The 19786-nt window shown below is 37.9% G+C and overlaps 1 protein-coding gene across 1 annotated transcript in view; it reads left to right on the top strand.

The window, feature by feature from the left end:
- The window catches only part of BANK1 (B cell scaffold protein with ankyrin repeats 1), a 312636-nt gene that overhangs the window by 80182 nt on the left and 212668 nt on the right, over nucleotides 1–19786 (top strand). Inside the window, exons 4-6 of the mRNA XM_053900708.1 lie at nucleotides 1221–1375; nucleotides 9641–9779; nucleotides 19199–19338. Coding sequence (XP_053756683.1) covers nucleotides 1221–1375; nucleotides 9641–9779; nucleotides 19199–19338 — 434 coding nt within the window. The remainder of the gene's footprint in view (nucleotides 1–1220; nucleotides 1376–9640; nucleotides 9780–19198; nucleotides 19339–19786) is intronic.

Genomic DNA, 19786 nt, shown 5'->3' with positions numbered 1-19786 from the left:
CCAGCTCCCAGCCAACACCAAGGTTTTTACACAGTCTTGGGGCGGTTTCTAGCTATCAGGGGCTAGTTTCTTTTTTTCCCCAATTATCTTCTTTGTGGACTTAGGAATACTTTTGGGGTTGACTTAAGAGCTTACAGATGTGATCTAGTTGTTAGAGACTCAGTTTCAGCCACATTGGTCTGTACTCTAATGAGAGGCGTTTGGGCTTTGAAATATTGAGTAATAAAAAAATTATCCTTCACTCTTAATACAACGTTTTTTTCTTCAATAGAAAAACATGTTTTAATGACTAAGACCAAATGCTAAATTACTAAATGTTAAAACAAAAAAAACAAATATCCTTTCCCCTTAAGATTGAAACTCACATTAACATATTTCACTGTTCTAGTGATGCTGCCATAAAGAAAGCCAGTTTTTCGGTATAGAACACACTTTTCACAGAACATATCAACATTTGGATGAATACTGATATTTCACTCTTAAACCAGTGTTGTGCAGAAATACTAGTTTATAAAGTGACATTTCCCAATTTTGCTTTTTTGTTTTTAAAATTAGAAATCTTTTTCACTCTTATGTGGATCCTGAGAAGCTTAACAGAAACCCATGGGGGAGGGGAAGAAAAAAAAAAGTGGTTAGAGTGGGAGAGAGCCAAAGCATAAGAGACTCTTAAAAACTGAGAACAAACTGAGGGTTGATGGGGGTGGGAGGGAGGGGAGGGTGGGTGATGGGTATTGAGGAGGGCACCTTTTGGGATGAGCACTGGGTGTTGTATGGAAACCAATTTGACAATAAATTTCATATATTAAAAAAAAATAGAAATCTTTTTGAAGTATAAATAATTGTTCTCACTTAAAATAAAATAAATTTCCTTACTTACAGTCATTGAAAAGAGATAGTTCCATCTTTTTCAGGTGTGTTAATTTAATGTCAAGAAAAAATATTACATGGTGGTTGGATTTTTTTTTCGGGGGGAACCTTAAACTAGTAGGTGAACATATATAGTTGGTTTAGATTAGTCACTAAGGTTATAATAATACTAGTTAAATTGTGAAGTGTTATTTTAATTATTAACATTGATTCAGTTATTTTCAACTCAGTTCTGTTGTCCCATATATTAATCAAATTGATTGTTTAACAATTAGTCTTTAAAACGAGGGAATAATATGACCTTAACTATATTATAATTGTGATGTAGTTCACATTCATGTACTTTTCTCCAGGTTCTGATGACTACCTTGAGGTCAATATTCCAACAGACCTAAAAGTGGAACATTCTGGGGAAATAAGTAAGAGACAGGAAATTGAAGAATTATCAAAAGCTTCAAGAGATACCATACCACAGGCAATTGTGCTTCCTGCTGAAATTCCATGTGAGGTCAGTAAGAAACTTTGTTATTTAAGTGGCTCTCTTGTTTTCATAACAGAATGTGGGCTCTAAGATAGTTGGGTACTTTGTTCATGGCTGTGTCCTCAGAATCCAAAACACTCTCTGGCCATTAGTAGGTATTTGGTAAATATTTGTTGAATAGTTAAATATTAAAGAATATATGAAAGCTTCATTTTATCAAATGTTATTTGGCACATTGCAAAAGATATATAATTGCTATATATATAAAGCTACTTAAGAATTTTTTATTTCATTTTAACCAGATCAAGGATTTTATTCCTATAATAGTGAAAACATATTCTTGAATAGAATTTGAAAACACTTATTTTCTAATATCACCAGTTTTTCAATTATTAAACATATATTAAAGGCCTGCGTTATTAAGTGGGAATATCGTAAGAGTTGGAAGAGTTGGTCCTTTCAGGAACAGAAGTATAATGGAGCAAGGAATGTAGTGTGGACTTCTGAGAAGGTGACTATATGAATACATGTCTTCCTGCTAAGTCTTCATTGAAATGGACTACTAAAATAAGCACACTGGTAGAGCTTGGCCTGAATCTGTATCTCCATAATCTCCAGACAGTGACCCTCAGTGTCTGTGTTGTCCTTCAGTGGGACAAGCCAAAGACACTCCTGAGCCTTAGGAGTTGCATGAAAGGATCCTTCTGGTAGAAGCCAGTAGATGTATGCCACTCAATGACAGGGGTTGCGATTGTCTGTCTGCTAGGAGTGTCTTTAGGAAGAGAACCCCCAATCTTGTTGGTATTAGCAGTCTTGGGGGCAGCCGAATTTTCTGTGCAATTGGGCAAAATTTAATCCCTTCACCTCTAGACCCGTTACTTAAGCAGAAGAATCATTGTTTTAAGCAATTATGCTGTTCATTCCAGAGAAACAACAACTTCTTTGACACTACCTTAGAGACTCCAGGAATTGAATCGTTCAAGTTTGAGGGAACCAACACATGTAACCAGGCAAAGAAAAATTACAACTCGCTTAAAGGAATCAGGAACTTGAGGGAGGACAGGCTGAACAATCAGAACCTGTGGCTCCGAGTGAGTCAGAAACAGTGGAAGAGACAGAAATAAATATAAAAAACTGTAATAAACAGAAATGAGAATTATTCTCAAGGAGGTAAAATCAACACAAAAAAGAAAAAAAAACCCTCTGGAACTAAACATTGCTCACTGAGAATTATGCAGTGTGTCTTAATAGCTGCTTTGAAAAATACATACAACAGTAAATTTGTTTTAATTTTTTTAATGTTTATTTCTTTTTGAGAGAGAGCAAGACAGAGTGTGAGGGGGGGGAGGAGCAGAGAGAGGGAGACAGAATCTGAAACAGGCTTCAGGCTCTGAGCTGTCAGCACAGGGCCTGATGCAGGGCTCCAACTCCCAAACCGCGGGATCATGATCTGAGTTGAGGCGGACACTTAACCGACACCCAGGTGCCCCAAGTAAATTTTGAATAATATGAAACCTTCCCCATTATTAAATTTGCAGAGAAATTGAAATCTAAAAATTAAACCCCACTGCCCTCCAGGCTGCAATAGCTCAGGTAGATGGTTGGGTAGATTCAGGGTACTTTCAAAAGCAGGATCATGGGCTGTCTTTTATTGACATGGGTACAATTCTTTCAGACTTTCTGAAGTTAAATTATTTCAAAGCTCACTTAGGTACCCCACATTGTAAGGAATCTTAAGAATTGAAAGGTCATACGAGATTACTTTAGCACCAGCCCCACACACTAAAGAATTCAAAATAAACTAATTCCCAGACAAAAAACAGTTGTCCCAGCCAAAATCTTGTGCTCTCGGAACCTAGATCTTAGTACAATCTGAGTCCGTGTAACAATGGCCAAGTACCAAAGGAAAGATCATTTGTATCCAAATGAGTGAAAATCATGTTTCAGATTTGCCAGGGTAACTTTCAGTCAATGCTGGTTGTCTGAAAGCACAACCTGTGAACTTACTCATTTCTGAGACATCTTCCAGTCGGTGAGTGAGTGGAGACAACGGAATATATGGCCTCCTCCCAGTAAGTGATACTTGAGACTTTGCCACCATCTTACAAAAGTTAGGGGGTGCCTGCATGGCTCACTTGATTGAGCATCTGACTTCGGTTGGCTCAGGTCATGATTTCCCAGATCGTGAGTTCGAGCCCCACATTGGGCCCACCGCTGTCAACGCACAACCTGCTGTGGATCCTCTGTCACGCTCTCTCTCTGCCCCTCCCCACTTGTACGCTCTCTCCCTCTCAGAAATAAAATAAACATTACAAAAGCTAGAAATTTACAGTGCTAAATTGCCAGTCACCAGGTCTTTTTGGAAGCATGCCTCTTTCACACCCAGCACCTTTGAAATCTACAAAGTGCCCTTCTAGTTTTGTGTTTCCAGTATGCCAGCACTGAGTTGAGTAATTCTATGTAGTGGCATAATCTTCATTCTCTTTGACTAAGCGGGGGGTGGGGGTAAGGGGTAAGGTCCCTCCTGCTGCTGTTTCTTGCTGTAAAATTAATTTGGTCTGTGGACTTGCCTCGTAGAGGTTCCCTCCCTGTTCCCTCACCTGTGCTGGAGAATCAGCTTTAGTAGATTGTTCAACTGAGGCAGCAGGTAATGCTGCTGCTACTTTTGACCCCAGGAGCATGGGAGTGTTGATCCCTCTGCCTATTCGTCATTCCAAGCATTGTTCCTGTCTATGGATTTTAGATTTCCTAAGCCTTGAAAATCTTGTGCCACTCTAAAAACAGCAGAAAATACATTTTCTTCAACATTGTTTTTCATGTGGTAGTGAAGATAGGCCTCCAGTGTTCTGTTTATGTAAGTTATTCCCTGTCTCTTTGAGAAATACCTTGGTAGGTCTTAAAGGTGCAAATCTACTTAATTTGGCTTCTTCTTTTGCCTTTTCTAGGATTAGCATTCTGTGCTATATTTTAGTATTTTTATTTATTTATTTATTTTGTTATGAGCCAACACATTTGTTTTTCAAGCATATTCCTCTTGATTTTATCTTGTGGAGTAATTGATTGTGAGAGATATGATGTCCAAGTTCTAAGCCTGTCAGACACATTCATTGTATAAAAGAGTCTTATCCAACTTTATGTCCCCAATGAGAAATCCACCTGGGAGGCATTCTTCCATTGGAATAACATATAAACTAGAACTGAACCTGGCCTATTATTTGTTAACTTCTCCGCCCTATGCTGTGTATTACTACAAAGTCCAAATTTCATTAATTCCTCAGACAAACTCCCTCAGAGCAGTGGTTCTCATCTGGGAATGATTTTGCTCCCCCTGCCCCCCGAAGGGATTTGACAAAGCCTGCAGACAATTTTGGTTGTCATCCTGGGGGGATTGCTACTGGCATCTAGGGGTGGTCCCCACCACAATGACTTCTCTGGTCCCAAACCGTCAATAGTGCCAACGTTAAATCCTGTCTCCAAGGACAGGAGATACATTTATGGCCCTTACAGTAATAAACTGCCTTCACATCACCTAATAATGGCATCAAGAATTAGTGCTCCCCTTCAGAGGCTTTTCTGCAATCCACTCAGTTGTTCTGTAATCACTCGTTAGAGCTGCACAATCTGTAAGCAGTGACTCTTGTCCCTCTTTTTTATGGATTTTACCTGAAGCCTTAAGAGGGAGCCTCTAAATGTTTTCCTCAGTGGGCCCTCTTGGAAAGTACTGTCACTTGCCCTCTGATGCCTCCTGCCTCTTCAGTTACCTCCGCAAGCCTCAGTCATAGGTTCAGCAATGGCTTCGTTATTTCCCCTTCACGAGCTCTATCCTAAAAAGCAGTTCAGAATGAGCTTATCTTCTTTATCTTGTTTTATCTGCATAGACAGGCCTTCAATCTGTTTTCCCTTCCTTTTGGTAGAATTTGTCTACTGCAATCTCAGCTTTTCTCCCCCCAGAATCTCTTACTTCCTTGAGTGTAATTAACTGATATTTCTTAATTTTTATGTTATTCTCCCACTGCTCCTTTTCTGATGATAAGACTGAAATTGTTTTAAAACCAATCCAGTCACTTGTTGATCTCAGGAGCAAATATAATTCTTCAAGTTACAGTATAACATTGAAAGGCCTTTTAAGTGGCTTTAAATCAACATTTGGATCTATATTAATTTCATTGAAGTGTCTTTCTATCCAAATCCTAGAACGTGGCACATTCCCTCAAAAAGACCTTCATTTTATTTGACCTGTTCCTTGACATACCTCTGTAGCTACCACTGTAATGTGAGTCTCCAAACCCACAGTTGCAGACCTGATTATGTAGCCAATAAATCTAGAGAAATCCTTAGACTATATGGAGAGGTGTGATTCTGAGGGGCCCATGGGAAAGTCACAAAGATCTCAGAGATGACCTCCTATGCATTCATTCCTTGGCCCAAGATAGGGTTAAAATAATATACAGAAGCTAATGGCACTTCCCACTTAATTTCTCATACCAAATCACACACTAGTTCTTGGTAATCAACCTTAAAGTCTGATCCTGTGACTTCACTGAAAAGTACAGGAAAAGTTGCAAAAGACTATTGTGTGTATCAAGGCCGAAAGGCTTATGTTGTAAGGTGCCACCCCTTTTGGTGGTAAGGTTTTACAGTGACCGAAAGAGGTCTTTACCTTTAACCAGGTGGCTCTCAAACTAAGCTGCGGACGGTGGTTATTGGGGGAGGTTTAAAAAAAAAAACGTGCCTAAATCCTACCCCCAGAGATTTGGATATAAATGGTCTGGTTTATGGCCTGGACACTGACAGTTTTAAAAGCTGCCCAGGTGATGCTGAAGGTGAGAATTAACAGCCAAATTTGGAACCATTGCCATAACCTAATCCTTGCTGTGCTGTCATGGGTCAGATAGAGGTCAGCTACAGGAGCCTGCACAGTCCTGGCTTAATAAAACACATGCAACTGTGCTCATTAAACTGGTGCCTATGAAAGTAGTCGTGAATATATGAAAAGAACCATTGGTCTGTGTAAAAAAGTCATGGTAAGCTGATATGATGATCCACTAGGGTAAAAATCCTTTGTTGCCTGTGCGTGATATATCGTATAAGCCTAAAGACACCAACCCTAGGAGACCCGGAAACTTCACCCTTTATGTGTTCTATTATAGACCAAGTTTTAGCCCCTTTGTTTAGGTCTCAAGGTTTTGTGACCAATGCCACAAAACTTTAGGCTTTGGAAGGGATAATTATCATAATTCTCTCTGTCCCTGAATGTTCAGCGCCAAACAGGGGATAAACAGATGAGTCAGAAAGATTGAAACCAAAACAGCAGCTTTATAACTGATAAAGCCAAATTTACGATCCTTTGAGTATTTTCTCCATTGGATTAAGTGTACCCACATAATTAGATTTTTAGTTAAGATGTTCATAATAGTTAAGGACAAGGCTGGACAATGCAGGCCTTCCCTCCTAGAGCAGGCCACTTTCTCCGTGGACATGCAGCAAACAGCTGAAACTGGGAGTCCTGAGGGATGTAAGGAATGGAGCTGGGTGTGTTCAATTTTAAAATGTCACATTTTAACAGACTTATTCCATCTTCATTTTAAAAATATGTACAGATTGTCTCTTATGTACATAATTTTTGCAAGATGCCACAATGATATGAAAAAATAAAAATACTTTCAGGATATTGAAACTCTAGCCAGGAAGCCAACACACAGACAGGAAGAACTAATGAAGAGCAGGGGGCGTGACTTCGCGAAGGTCGAATGAGGAGTGTGAATGTGAAACGCTCCATGATTCCCTTAGAAGTTGCTGTGGGCTGCAGTTGTAGGGAGGGTTTATGAAGCTTGTGAAACCCCGAGTCAGGCCTTGTGGGAGAGGAGAGGAGAAGTGGGGAGATGGAGGGAGAGTAGGAATGAAATGGCACGCCAACATTAGGTACAAACAGGCCTGGTGCAAAATGAAAGTGTAGGGGCCCTTGTTCAAATTAGTAAGCGCTTTAAGGCAGTGACAGCAGAACATTAAAGCAAATGCAGGCCCTTCTAAGTGCACGGCCAGTGCAACAGTCCAGGTCATACACCTGTGAAGCTGGCCTTGGGTACAAATGAAGATGTGAGTCCCTCATTTGGGGTGGTCAGTATGCTTGTCTTTCCTTTAGAACTTTTCTCTGGAAAAGGTTGAAAGGTGGAGTCCTGCCCTCTATTAAGGAGGGAATCTGATGCATTAAGAAGCAGCCTGTGTGAGCACTCATGAATGAGAATGGGTGTGAGCACTCATTAGAATGAGAATGAGAATAATACACTGGGAGAAGATGCTGAGGCAAACTAACTTTGGAAGGGGAGAGGCCAAAGTTGAATAAGCCACAGTGGAAACTTGAAAGGGAGCTCTGAAGAACTTTGATGCAGAGGATCTTGGGGATCGGGGCCAAAATAAATAGGAAGTCATGAAAGGTTTGGTGACAGGTGTGAGCAACAGAGGAACTAAAAAACTGAGCTAGACAGGAGGCCCCGTGAAGAGGAGGTGGTAGATGAGACAAACAGGAGGAGCTCACCTTCCTGACCTCGGGGGTCACATGAGGCAGTGCTTCAGTGTGGCATAGGGAAGAATACAGGGAGGCATTCTTGACATGCGGGATGTGTGAGGACAAGAATGTGTGTCCTGTGGAATAGTGGCATCTTTTCTCCATTTGCAATGCAATTGATGAGGAGAAATTTAGTTTAAAATATCCTGCAGACAAATATTGGGGAGCACCGGACTCCGGTGAAAAAATGGCCGCAGTGGAAGTATGTAGGCTGAACCAATTCTGTGGCATCAACCTTTTTTTTAAGTTTGTTTATTTATTTTGAGGGGGGGGAGGGGCAGAGAGAGAGAGAGACAGAGACAGAGACAGAGAGAGAGAGAGAGACAGACACAGAGAGAGAGATAATCCCAAGCTCCACACTGTCAACATAGAGCCCGATATGGGGCTCAAACTCTGAAACCATAAGATCCTGAAGTGAGCAAAATGAAGGATAGGGCGCTTCACCAGCTGAGCCACCCAGGCGCCCCACATTAATATATTTGTAGAAAGTCTTTGGTACAGAGCGTTAAAGTTGTAAGTTTTATCAGCAGGTGATTTATGCATACACAGATAACTTTTAAATAAGAGAACTTTGAAGTTAATGACTTTTGGGTAAACACAATTTTATAAGAGTATATAAATGAGGTTTCTGTTTATTTTGCGAGGGACTGAAATTTAGTTTGACTTTGAGGAAAGCATTTGGAAGGTGATACCTGAGATAAACATAAAAATGATATTTCATTTTAGTTATTCTGAAGGGTCAAAGAGCACAGTGTAAAGGAGAGTACAGATTGTGATTTAGATAGTTCTGATTAATCTTCAGAATGTAACTCTTTGTATTAGCTACCCTGTTCTTAAAAGAAAACTAATAGCCTTCCATTTTGGTTTCAGTGTGTATATGTGTGTATGTATGTTTTGGTTAGGATTAAAGGAAATATCTTTATATTAAAAGTGCTTAACATAATTCCTAGCATAAAATAGATATTCAGCAAATATTTATTCCTTCTTTTTCTCTGTATTAATGTCAATCTTTTTATCCCTAATTATTTTTCCTGGCTTTTTCCCCAGAATGGTTTTCAATAACTCCTTTTGACTTACATCCATAGATTTAGCTTTCAACATTAATAAAATCTTGAAACTTTTAGATTTATAACCTTCAGTCATTTCAGTAACCTTCATAGATACTCATCACACATAAAGAGTAACCAGAGAATCTCTATTAGGTAAGATTTAAAACTATTGGATATTTAAAACATTGGACATTAAAACTCATACTTAAAATGTTAAGAGATCTTACAGCTATACCTATTCAGTCCTGTCATTTATAGGTGAATATACTAAGTTCTGGAAAGGCAAAGGAAAAGGATTCAGGGGGGGAAAAAAAGCTTTGGTTAGCAAATGATGGCTCCCTGGAGGTCTGTAGGTGATGCTCCTTACTCTGAGATAGGGATCCTCTTGGACAGGGAAGAGTCAAGGCCAAAAGGAAGCAACTGTGTCCTCACTTTTTTCAGTTGCAAAAGATGGGGTTGGGGAAAAAGTTGAGAATTCAATAGACACCAAGTTGATAAAATTAAAATGTGGTGAGAGTCACATTTACATATTTTATTTCTGACTATGTTTGAAAAGATAGGACATGATAGAAAACATAATTATCCTGTGCAGACTTTGTTGTTATTAAATATAGTGGGTTCTTTGGTTAATGTAAACTTTTTCAAGGTCCTCATTGGGTTACATGTTTTATCTTATAGAATCCTGGTGAAATATTTATTATTTTGAGAGATGAAGTCATTGGTGATACTGTGGAGGTTGAATTTACATCAAATAACAAATGTGTTAGAACACAGCCAACCCGTTGGAATAAGACAGTCTGGTGTATGGAAGCTTTAGGTAAGAAATTTTTTTATGCATTAATAAATATAGAACATCATCCTGAGTTTCTTTCAATAAATTAATGATAAATGGTTTCACTTCCTTACAGAAACTAATATTGTTCTGCAGGTGTTTCCTGTGTTTAGCTTTCACATACCCGAGGTTGTTATTATTAATCTGGATTCCCAAAAGTATGAATGTGTAAATTATGAGAAATTAGCTTGTGTACCATGTGGTGAAATGACCGTCAGCAATATCACATATTTTTAAATATGTCAGCAGAGAGCACTTTAATATACATCAGCCATTAAATATGGAACTAAAATTGTTTGCTTTATTATAATAGGATTAATGAACCCTTGGTCTGTCGTTCATGAACTTTTTACTTTTTTTTGCCATTCTTTTTCACTATTTATCATCATGGTCCCATTTCTATATACAATCCTCCATCTTTTCCTTATTTAATTTATGAGGTTTACCATTTTATTATCCACCTTTGCTTGCAGCATGATAAATTGTATCAGATTTAAAATTCCAGATGGAGTAGCCACACCTGCCACAATATTGTACTTAAATCAAAGTTTAATAGATTCATTTCTGAATGTTTTGATACAAATGTAGGACTACTTTGTTTTTGAATTTATGATATCTTTTTACAATCAGAGAATAAAATTACCTTATAAAACTTCATAAATATGAACTTTGTAAAATATGTTAAAGTATAAAAGTATATACAATCTTATTATGAACCTGGAAATGTAGTAAAAATATTTAAAATTAAATACTGTGTCAAATACATCCTGAACTTTTTTTTTTTCCTTTTGGAATGTAGATATTATGAAGCCCATTTATAGGGCACTTACAAACCTTTTCTATTGTGCTATGCAAAGCATGTGTCCCCTCTATGGATTTCCTTGCACAGCCTAGGTGAGAGTTGAATTATAGAAAGGAAGGCCTATACACCAAGCATTTATAAACATTTCAGACATGGTTCCTGTGATGGATGAAGGTGTGCAGAAGTGAGATGAGAAAGAACTTTGTCTCTTCTCTTTCTCTTCCAAAGCCCCCTACTTCCTTATGCCACATTTTAAAATGATTTAATTAACATTAATTTCTAACTCATTAGTTTTCGAGTTTAAACTAAATCTAGACTAAAATCGCTACCGAAAAATCAATATTGCAAATTAAGAAGTACTTAGATAGTATTTCCCAAATAGCAAATCAAAGTGTCATATAAAATTATTCACATTAAGATTATATATTCAGTTTACCTAGCACTAAGAGCAGTGCAAAGAATAAATTATGTCAAAATTCAAATGTTTTTCAGAAAAGCAGAAACCTAATAGTCTATATCTTCCAAGATACCAGCCCATAATACTGTCCATGTAGTTGAACAGCAAATTTGTAGTAAAAAACAAATACAACACTATTTACCAGTTACGCTATTTAACCTCTCCAATTCTTATTTTCAATTAGTATGTTTTATAAATTAATAGGATTTTTTTTTCTTTTACCAAAGGTAGCAATAAATAGGATGGTTCCATGAATGTGTATGGAAATATGGATGGGATATACCTCAGCAGAAATGGCCCAGAGTCTTATTTTTTTCTGCCTCATGCCACTGTTTCTTAACATTTTTTTTAACCCTAGCGAGAACTACATTTTACATCACAACTCAGTACATATTGAGAAATACATACTTCAAACAGAGGTTTTAAAAGTTGTCATTAGATGGGCGCCTGGGTGGCTCAGTCAGTTAAGCGTCTGACTTCAGCTCAGGTCGCGATCTCACGGTCTGTGAGTTCAAGCCCTATGTCAGGCTCTGTGCTGACAGTTCAGAGGCTGGAGCCTGCTTTGGATTCTGTGTCTCCCTCTCCCTCTGCCCCTCCCCTGCTCACACTCTGAATCTCTGACTTTCAATAATAAATGAACATTAAAAAAAATTTTTTTAAATAAATAAAGTGGTCATTAGAGTAATGGTTTCAGCCCTGACATATGAAGAACTTGGAAATTGTCACTCCTTTTCCTACCGTAAGAAAAAGCTAAACAAACTGAAAATCAGTGACTTTTCTTGAACTCGTCAGAGAACTAAGGTTGCAGGGGGAACCACTTTCCCAAAATCTGAAGGAGACAGTAAATCAAGAGAGTGACACCCAAGATCTGCTTGGCTGGAGCAAAAGTCACTGGAGCCATAAACTGGTCGGCACATTTAAATAGTAATTTCGATGAATTGCTGGGGGTGGAGTGTGGACTAGCTCAAGAGTAAGAAACTCCTGGTGGCTACAGTCTTAAGAAGCACCCGTAATTGTGTGGGATTCCCTTCCAGGAACCCCACCACCACCAGGTTCACATAGGAAGATCTGGGGAAGATCTTCTAGAGGCTCTGACAGCTCTGAAGGAGAATAATCATGGTGAACCACTCCAGTCTATTCTCCATAACAAAGGCCTACTCTCTAGGGGAAACCACTTTACCAGTGTCTTATCCCCACTGAGGAAGGACATCTATCCCATTGTACCCCCTGTAGCTTTTCTATCTCACTTAGGGTGGGGAAGGAAAACTCTGCCACAGCAGAAATACTTGTGAAGGTCAGAGCCTAGAGACACCAGCCCACTTAAAGACCAAGACTTCATCGCAAGATTAGAATGCTTCCGACTGCCCCCAACCTGACCACCACCACAAAGGGGTTTCAGTATAATGGAGATGGTTCCAGTTGGAAGTACTGCAAGATGCAGGATCTTTCTGAGGAGGAGTAGTTAGGGAAGCACAAGGTCAAAAAGAAAGACAACAACCAGGATAATAGAGGACTTTGAAGCCTCTGGCATACAGCTATAATAGACATGAAATATAACCCACCTTCCAGCCATATTCTTATAGTCTTCACTGCATGCTCACCTCCTCAGTTCTTATACCCAACACACCATGTCTGGGTTTCAACAAGAAATTACAAGACATGCCAAAAAGTAAGAAAAAAAAAACATAGTCTAAAGAAATAAAGCAAATATTAGGCCAGGCTTAGATGTGACATGGATGATGGATTTTGGAGTAATCAGACAGAGAATTTTAAATAACTATGATTAATATGTTAAGGATTATATTGCAAAAGTGAACAACATGCAAGAGCATAGGGGTAATGTAAATAGATAGAAATTCTATTTCTTTTCGTTTACTTCATTGCTAGTCAAAACCAAATTAATTGACGTCATGAATTAAATGGTAATTCACCATTCATAAAGTGGGTCATAGGCCACAGGTGGATAAACTATGCTTTGTAGCTGTGCTGGCCAATATGGTAGCCGCTAGCCACAACTAGTTATATAAACTTTATTACAATTAAATGAAATCTAAAATGAATTCCCTCAGTTGCACTACCCATAGTTCAAGTGCTTCATTAGAACATATCCACCCTCTTAGAAAGTTCCATTGAACAGCACTGAACAGCACAGTACAATTGAGTTCTTTTTTCCCTACACCAATTATAAAAGAAGAGAAAGTGTCCAGCATGCTCTTAAAGGCTAGTGATTTGTCCAGAATCTTCAGTGGCCAAAGAGCTGTTTTTATTTTGTGTTGAGCCATTTACTGGGTAACTTTAGACAATTCTCAGTTGTGCCTCAGTTTCCTTGTTGATAAAATAACTGCTCTAATTACATTCCAAATACTCACTTATAGTACATTTGGAAATAAGGGAGATAAGATGTAAGACAACAAACACTTAAACACACATCCAACTGAGGAATAAGGTGTCAATGTCTCCCTCTAGCAATTCCCTTAAACATAAGGAGTGGCTTTTCTGGAATAACTCACCCTCAGCTTCTGGATAGAGTGTGATAAAACATTTGAAAATTTAAGGGAACCATCTTTCTCTCTAAGTATTGTATTCTTCATATTATACTCTTCTTCTAGTCCTCTGTTTATATCCCTTGATATGAAAGCCACCAGATCTGTTTGTTTCCCCCTCACCCTTGGGGAATCATGTTCAACGGAGCTCCTAATTCTATATCATCTCATATATATAATCCCTGAACTATTGGTGATTTCCAGAGGCAGGAAAGATCTCAGTCAGTATCCCACACCATCTAATAAGAGTCTATACAGATTTAAGTCTCTAAAATTTTTTTTCCTTTACTTCTTTGAATACCAAGTTAAGACGGAAGGATCTAAAAGTAAAGTGGAAACACACCAGGGATCCTTCCCCATTATTGATGTATCAAGTTCAGAGATGGTGTCCATCTTTCCAGTCTCTTTCCAGTGTAGAAAAATGGCTCATGTGATTTGATTTCTGATCCCCTGGTTCATGATTCAGTCAGTCGTGTGGCTCAAAATGTGGTTTGTTCTCCATAAATATTCTCTTGTGTAATACCCAGAGCTTCATGTACTGAATCTGGCTTGTATTGAGGGCTGGTATGGCAGCTTGACAATATTGTCCCAGAGCAGACTTATTTCTAGTCAACATTCCATAGTCCCTAGAGTATAGCCATAATCATCATGAAGTAAGATGACTTCTATGGCCCTTACTGTCACTCTCAAATTTTGAGCAATCTGATAAAGCAGTGGTGTGCTAACACCATCTCATATTGGATTCAAAAGCCAATTCTGTGCATCTCTTCTCTACTTCATATTCGGTGACATTATCTTGACTATTAGTCTTCCTCGGCTGCCATGGTAAAATACCACCCACTGGGTGGCTTAAACAACAGAAATTTATTTCTGGAGGCTGGAAACCTAAGCTCAAGGGGCAAAAATTTGGGTTTCTGGCAAGACCTCTTTTCTTAGCTTGTAGTTGGCTACCTTCTTGCTCTGTCCTCATATGGCCTTTCTTCTGTGCACAGGCACTTCTGGTGTCTCTTCCTCTTCTTATAAGGAGACCAGCCCTATCAGATAAGGGCCATGCCCTTATGACCTCAATTTAACCTTAATTATCTTATTAAAGGCCTTATTTCTAAATATCTTGGGAGTTAGGGTTTCAACATATGAATTGAGGGATTGGGGGACACAATTCAGTCCATCACACTTTGGTTACTTGAAATCAGCCATGGTGGAAGTATATACACCACAGAAATTGGTAAAAACCATAAATCAGGGTTTTTTAATTTTCTTTTTGGAGAGTCAGTGTATCAACACAGCACTGGGATAAAGAAGACTTCATTAAATAAAGGAGCTTTCTGTAAGACACATATGCTTTTATCACATTATTCAGAAGTTAATCCCAAAGTCACATCTAGCTGAAAGGAAAAATAGAAAATCTAGTCTTTTTAGTTAGATAGCAATGTGCCCAGCAAGAAAAAAAAATCAGGATTCTGTTTCTAAAAGGAAGAGAATAAATAGACTTTGAGATAGGCAACTAGAATTCTCTTTTAGAGAATGGTACCTCTTAAAACCAACGATTATCCTTCCTTTGGATACTTCCTCTTAGTCATTTTAAGAGTGTGTGTGTGTGTGTGTGTGTGTGTGTGTGTGTGAGAGAGAGAGAGAGAGAGAGAGAGAGAGAGAGAGAGAGAAATAATACTCTGAACACTAACGCATGTCACATACTCTGAGACCTACCTGCAGTGCTCAGAACTCTCAGATCTTTCACCACCCAACCCAACCCTTTGCCTTATTAATGTTCTTTTTATATGTATATTTCTTTCTAACTTGGTAGCAATTCAGAAAAAAGAAAATTATGTTAAAGTACAAATATGCTAACCAGTGAAGAAATCTTAAGTGCTCTTTTTCTAAATGGCATCTTTCCCTTCTGACACACTTGCACATCTTAACCTGATTTTTTTATTTGAGAAAATATCCTCTAATTTTGTGTTCTTTTTTCCTTTCAGCTTAATAACTTCATACACTTCTAATTACTTCATTTTCTAAAAGACACACCTTTCTAATGGTATCCACAGGTTTGTCACTGACAGGAACTGTTTTGTGCTAAAGGAATTTGAAGTTACTCAGGAACTTGAATTAGTCTCAGCTTATGCCAGAAGTTATAAAAATACATGCGACGTCTTTAAACTAGAAATATTAACTAATGTTTACTCAGAAGGAAGAGGTATTCCTCTGGTACCTGCAGGTCAGCCAGAAAAATATTTTACACAGCAGGGGGACAACCAATTAAAAGTTGAGAGGAATGTAAAAATATCTACAAAGATACTGAATGTCTTTATTAAATAAGAAACTATTCTGGTTAATGTAAATTATAACTTCATAATTCATTAAAAGAGCATGAAAAATACTTTAAGATGTGCCAAATATTACACTGAACCTGCTTAGAAAAATAACAACAATTGATAAGAAACTTTTCTAAGTATCATAATTGAGGGGGACAATTTTAACATATATTAAATATACCAATATTTAGGCAGACCAAAGTTTTAAAGCCACTGATATTTATTTACGAGTAGTGTTCTGGGGCACCTGGGTGGCTCAGTCGGTTGAGCATCCGACTCTGGCTCAGGTCACCATCTCATGGTTCAGAGGTTCCAGCCCCACGTCGGGCTCTGTGCTGACAGCTCAGAGCCTGGAGCCTGCTTCAGATTCTGTCTCCCTCTCTCTCTGCCCCTCCCCCGCTTGTGCGCTGCCTCTCAAAAATGAATAAATGTTAAAAAACATTTTTAATGAAAAAATAAAAAAATTAAATAGTGTTCTAATCAAAAGAAATCCATATTGATCTCAGTTCCCATAGAAACATTAGGTAGGTTCATTTAAGAACCATGTGATAAAAGGCAAAAATTGGTTCATAAAGGAACACAGCTTCTCAGGCAATGGAAATACAGGAAGAAAATCTCTTAAATTGTTGGATTTGTGAAATATGTATTTTTATGGAATTAGTGAATGTAGTTCTGACTATTCAAAAATATATTTTCCATAAATTGCTTCAGTCCCTCATCTGGAAGAACAGACCACTTAAATCAAAGAGACAGTGCAGGTTGACAAAGACTCTTGAATGACAAGATGTGAAATTTGAATAGAATTCCTTTTTTTACCATTGCTCCTTTGTAAGTTTGCTTTCTTGTTTATCTATGTTTGATATGAGCAAGGAGTTCCATCTTCTTCCACTATAAGCCTTTTTCTCCTCTTCACAGCTGACTCCAGTACCCTCACTTAGTTTGGTAATCTATGACCTATATTAAATGTATTAAATGTTACTTCCCTACTTTAGCCTAGATAGCAAACAGCAGGATTCACTTTCCTTCTCTTCTGAGTTCTTAAATTAATTGCCTGTATTTTTACTAAAGAGCTGTAAAATGTAGATATCATAATGACTAGAGTCAAAGTAAAAATAATGCTCAGGTGGTACAGGGTGCTATTGACGAAAGGCCAATTCAATAACACATATTTAGGGAAGGCCTCCCAATCAGATGAATCCATAGGAATCCTCTAAGGTCTTGATTTAATAACTGACATTCAATAGGTAAGAAAATAGATAAGCAAAGACAGTACTTCAAAGGACATCTATCTCTTGGGAAGATTATTCTAAAATCAATAGAACTAATGGTACAAGATATCAAGAATAAATCAGTTCATTTGCTTTCATGTTAGAGTTTAAAGAAATTAGAATATTTTAAGTATCCTATATCAAAGGACTACCAAGCAAATCTTCCTATCATGTATTTCTCATGATTCATCACTTGACTTTCTTTCAGAAGGTTAACACGCCATTGTAAACTCTAATCTTTTTTTCTGAGTGACAAAATCCGTATCTTCTTTACAAATCATCTTCCTGAAATCTACCAAAATTGATTTCATTCGACTTCAGTAACTCCAGAACCCTCTTTACCATATGTGGGCAACTTCAGCTGATGAGACATATGTTATCACTTTCAGGTTTTGTTGCATTTTCTTTTACATTATCTACTGGATGGATACTTACTTTGGGAAGAGAGGACTTTTATACACATAGTTTCTTTATAATACAAGTGAGGTGTCTAGTCAAGCAATATGGGAAGAGAATATTACAGCCTCTTGATCTAGTTAAGCTTAAGATTGCTTTTGTTGGCTTTAAATCTCTCTGAGCAAAATTGTAAGAGGCCCTTTAATCTCTTCAGGAGATAAAGTAAAATTAATGCTTAAACCTTAGAAACTTTTAAATATTCAAAACCTCATCAGGTGGCTAAGGTTAGAGAATAGGCATTTTTGGTCTTGTACTTAATAGCTTATTTTCCAAACCCCAAATGTCTGGGTGACAATTTTCCAGGACTATTTGGGAAATATCTCCATGACAGATAGAGTTTTTAAAGTATGTTCTATAAATAGATAAAGGCTTAATTTTGTTTACTTTTGTTATAATAAAATAACTTTATTTACTGAAATGATTATTTATTGGTACTCTTTTCTAGTGAGCCCAACATTCTTAGGAAACTTTAGCTGTGTTGGTATGTTAATGCAGAATTCACAAGGCAGTATATCAGTCACTTTAACAACTTGTCCACAAAAAGCGTTTTGATGAATGTGTAGTATAAATAGTACTTAAATAGCAGGATATTAAACCTTGTTGCCTTCCCAAAGGTTTTTTTGTTTTTTTACCGTAACCACTTGCATAAAAGTTCTATAGTTTCAATTGATTCTACCCTTTCTCCTTCCAAATACAATTTTGAGAAATTTGTCTGTAATTAATGAGAATTTTCTTCATGAGATTATTAACAGATACACAACTTTTTTTTTTTTAATTTTTTTTTCTTAACGTTTATTTATTTTTGAGACAGAGAGAGACAGAGCATGAACGGGGGATGGTCAGAGAGAGAGAGGGAGACACAGAATCTGAAACAGGCTCCAGGCTCTGAGCTGTCAGCACAGAGCCCGACGCGGGGCTCAAACTCACGGACCGCGAGATCATGACCTGAGCCGAAGTCGGCCGCTTAACCGACTGAGTCACCCAGGCGCCCCCAGATACACAACTTTTAATGAACTGTTGTACCATCCTAAATTCTAAAGTATTATGTAAACATAATTACAGATTACGCCAAAAGAGAGTGTTAGTAGTAGAGAGAAAAGATTTAGGGCTTTGCTTTTACCATAATTTTAGCATGTGTTCAGATTCTATAAGGTTTTATTTAATTAAGTCTAAAATTGTACATTATATTCTGTGGGTACTAAGGATAAAAAGAAAACATTTAGTGTCAGAAGTTAGTAAAATTGTTATGAATTCTTTTTTTTAATGTTTATTTTTGACAGAGAGAGACACAGAGCATGAGCGGGGGAGGGGCAGAGAGAGAGGGAGACACAGAATCTGAAGCAGGCTCCAGGCTCTGAGCTGTCAGCACAGAGCCTGACATAGGGCTTGAACTCACAGACCGCAAGATCATGACCTGAGCCAAAGTCGGACGCTCAACTGGCTAAGCCACCCAGGCGCCCTAAATTGTTGTGAATTCTTAAAGATTCCTTCCTATTCTCTGCAAGATGTAATACTATGATACATGCATTATATACTCAGCTCCTAACTCTTGTTTGCATTTATAAGATTTTCCTGCTGGGTCTGTCAATGTCCATGTCTACTGTGATGGAGTCATTAAGGCCACAACAGAGATTAAGTACTCTACAAGTGCAAAGGCTGTGGAATACCTATTGGGAGTGGCAAGTCCAGGAGATGGTGTGCACCAGGTAAGTTGATCTTTGCATGAAATTGCTAATAAGCTGAAGGGCCAATGCTGGATAACGGTATGCATGCTTTGGTATAAAGTCTGAGTATTGGTTGAATACGAATGAATTATGGCTTGATAGGAAGGGAAGAAACGGACTTCTGTGGTGCAGAGATGCAGATGAATTAGTTTGCTTAACTCAAGTCATTCTAGATAATGTCACTGGGAGACAGGTTGTCCATTACAAACTCGCTTTTGTGATGGGCTCACTTTAAATTGTCACAGAGCAGATAAAGAAAGACAGAAGGGTTAGAGCAAACTATTAAGAAATGAATAACCTCTCGATCCAGATCAAGACAGTACAAAACAAAAGTACGATCATCTGATGCTTTGAGGTTAAGGAGTAAGACAAACCAAGAAAGAGAGCATATGGCATTAATCTAAGAATTGTTATTTTCACGTGGAAACTT

Source organism: Panthera pardus, unplaced genomic scaffold (genome assembly GCF_024362965.1).
Source record: "Panthera pardus isolate Hobbes unplaced genomic scaffold, ASM2436296v1 HiC_scaffold_13, whole genome shotgun sequence".
NCBI classification, from domain to species: Eukaryota; Metazoa; Chordata; class Mammalia; order Carnivora; family Felidae; genus Panthera; species Panthera pardus.
Note: the sequence above shows the minus strand (reverse complement) of the source record. Positions and strands in the feature narration are given on the sequence as shown.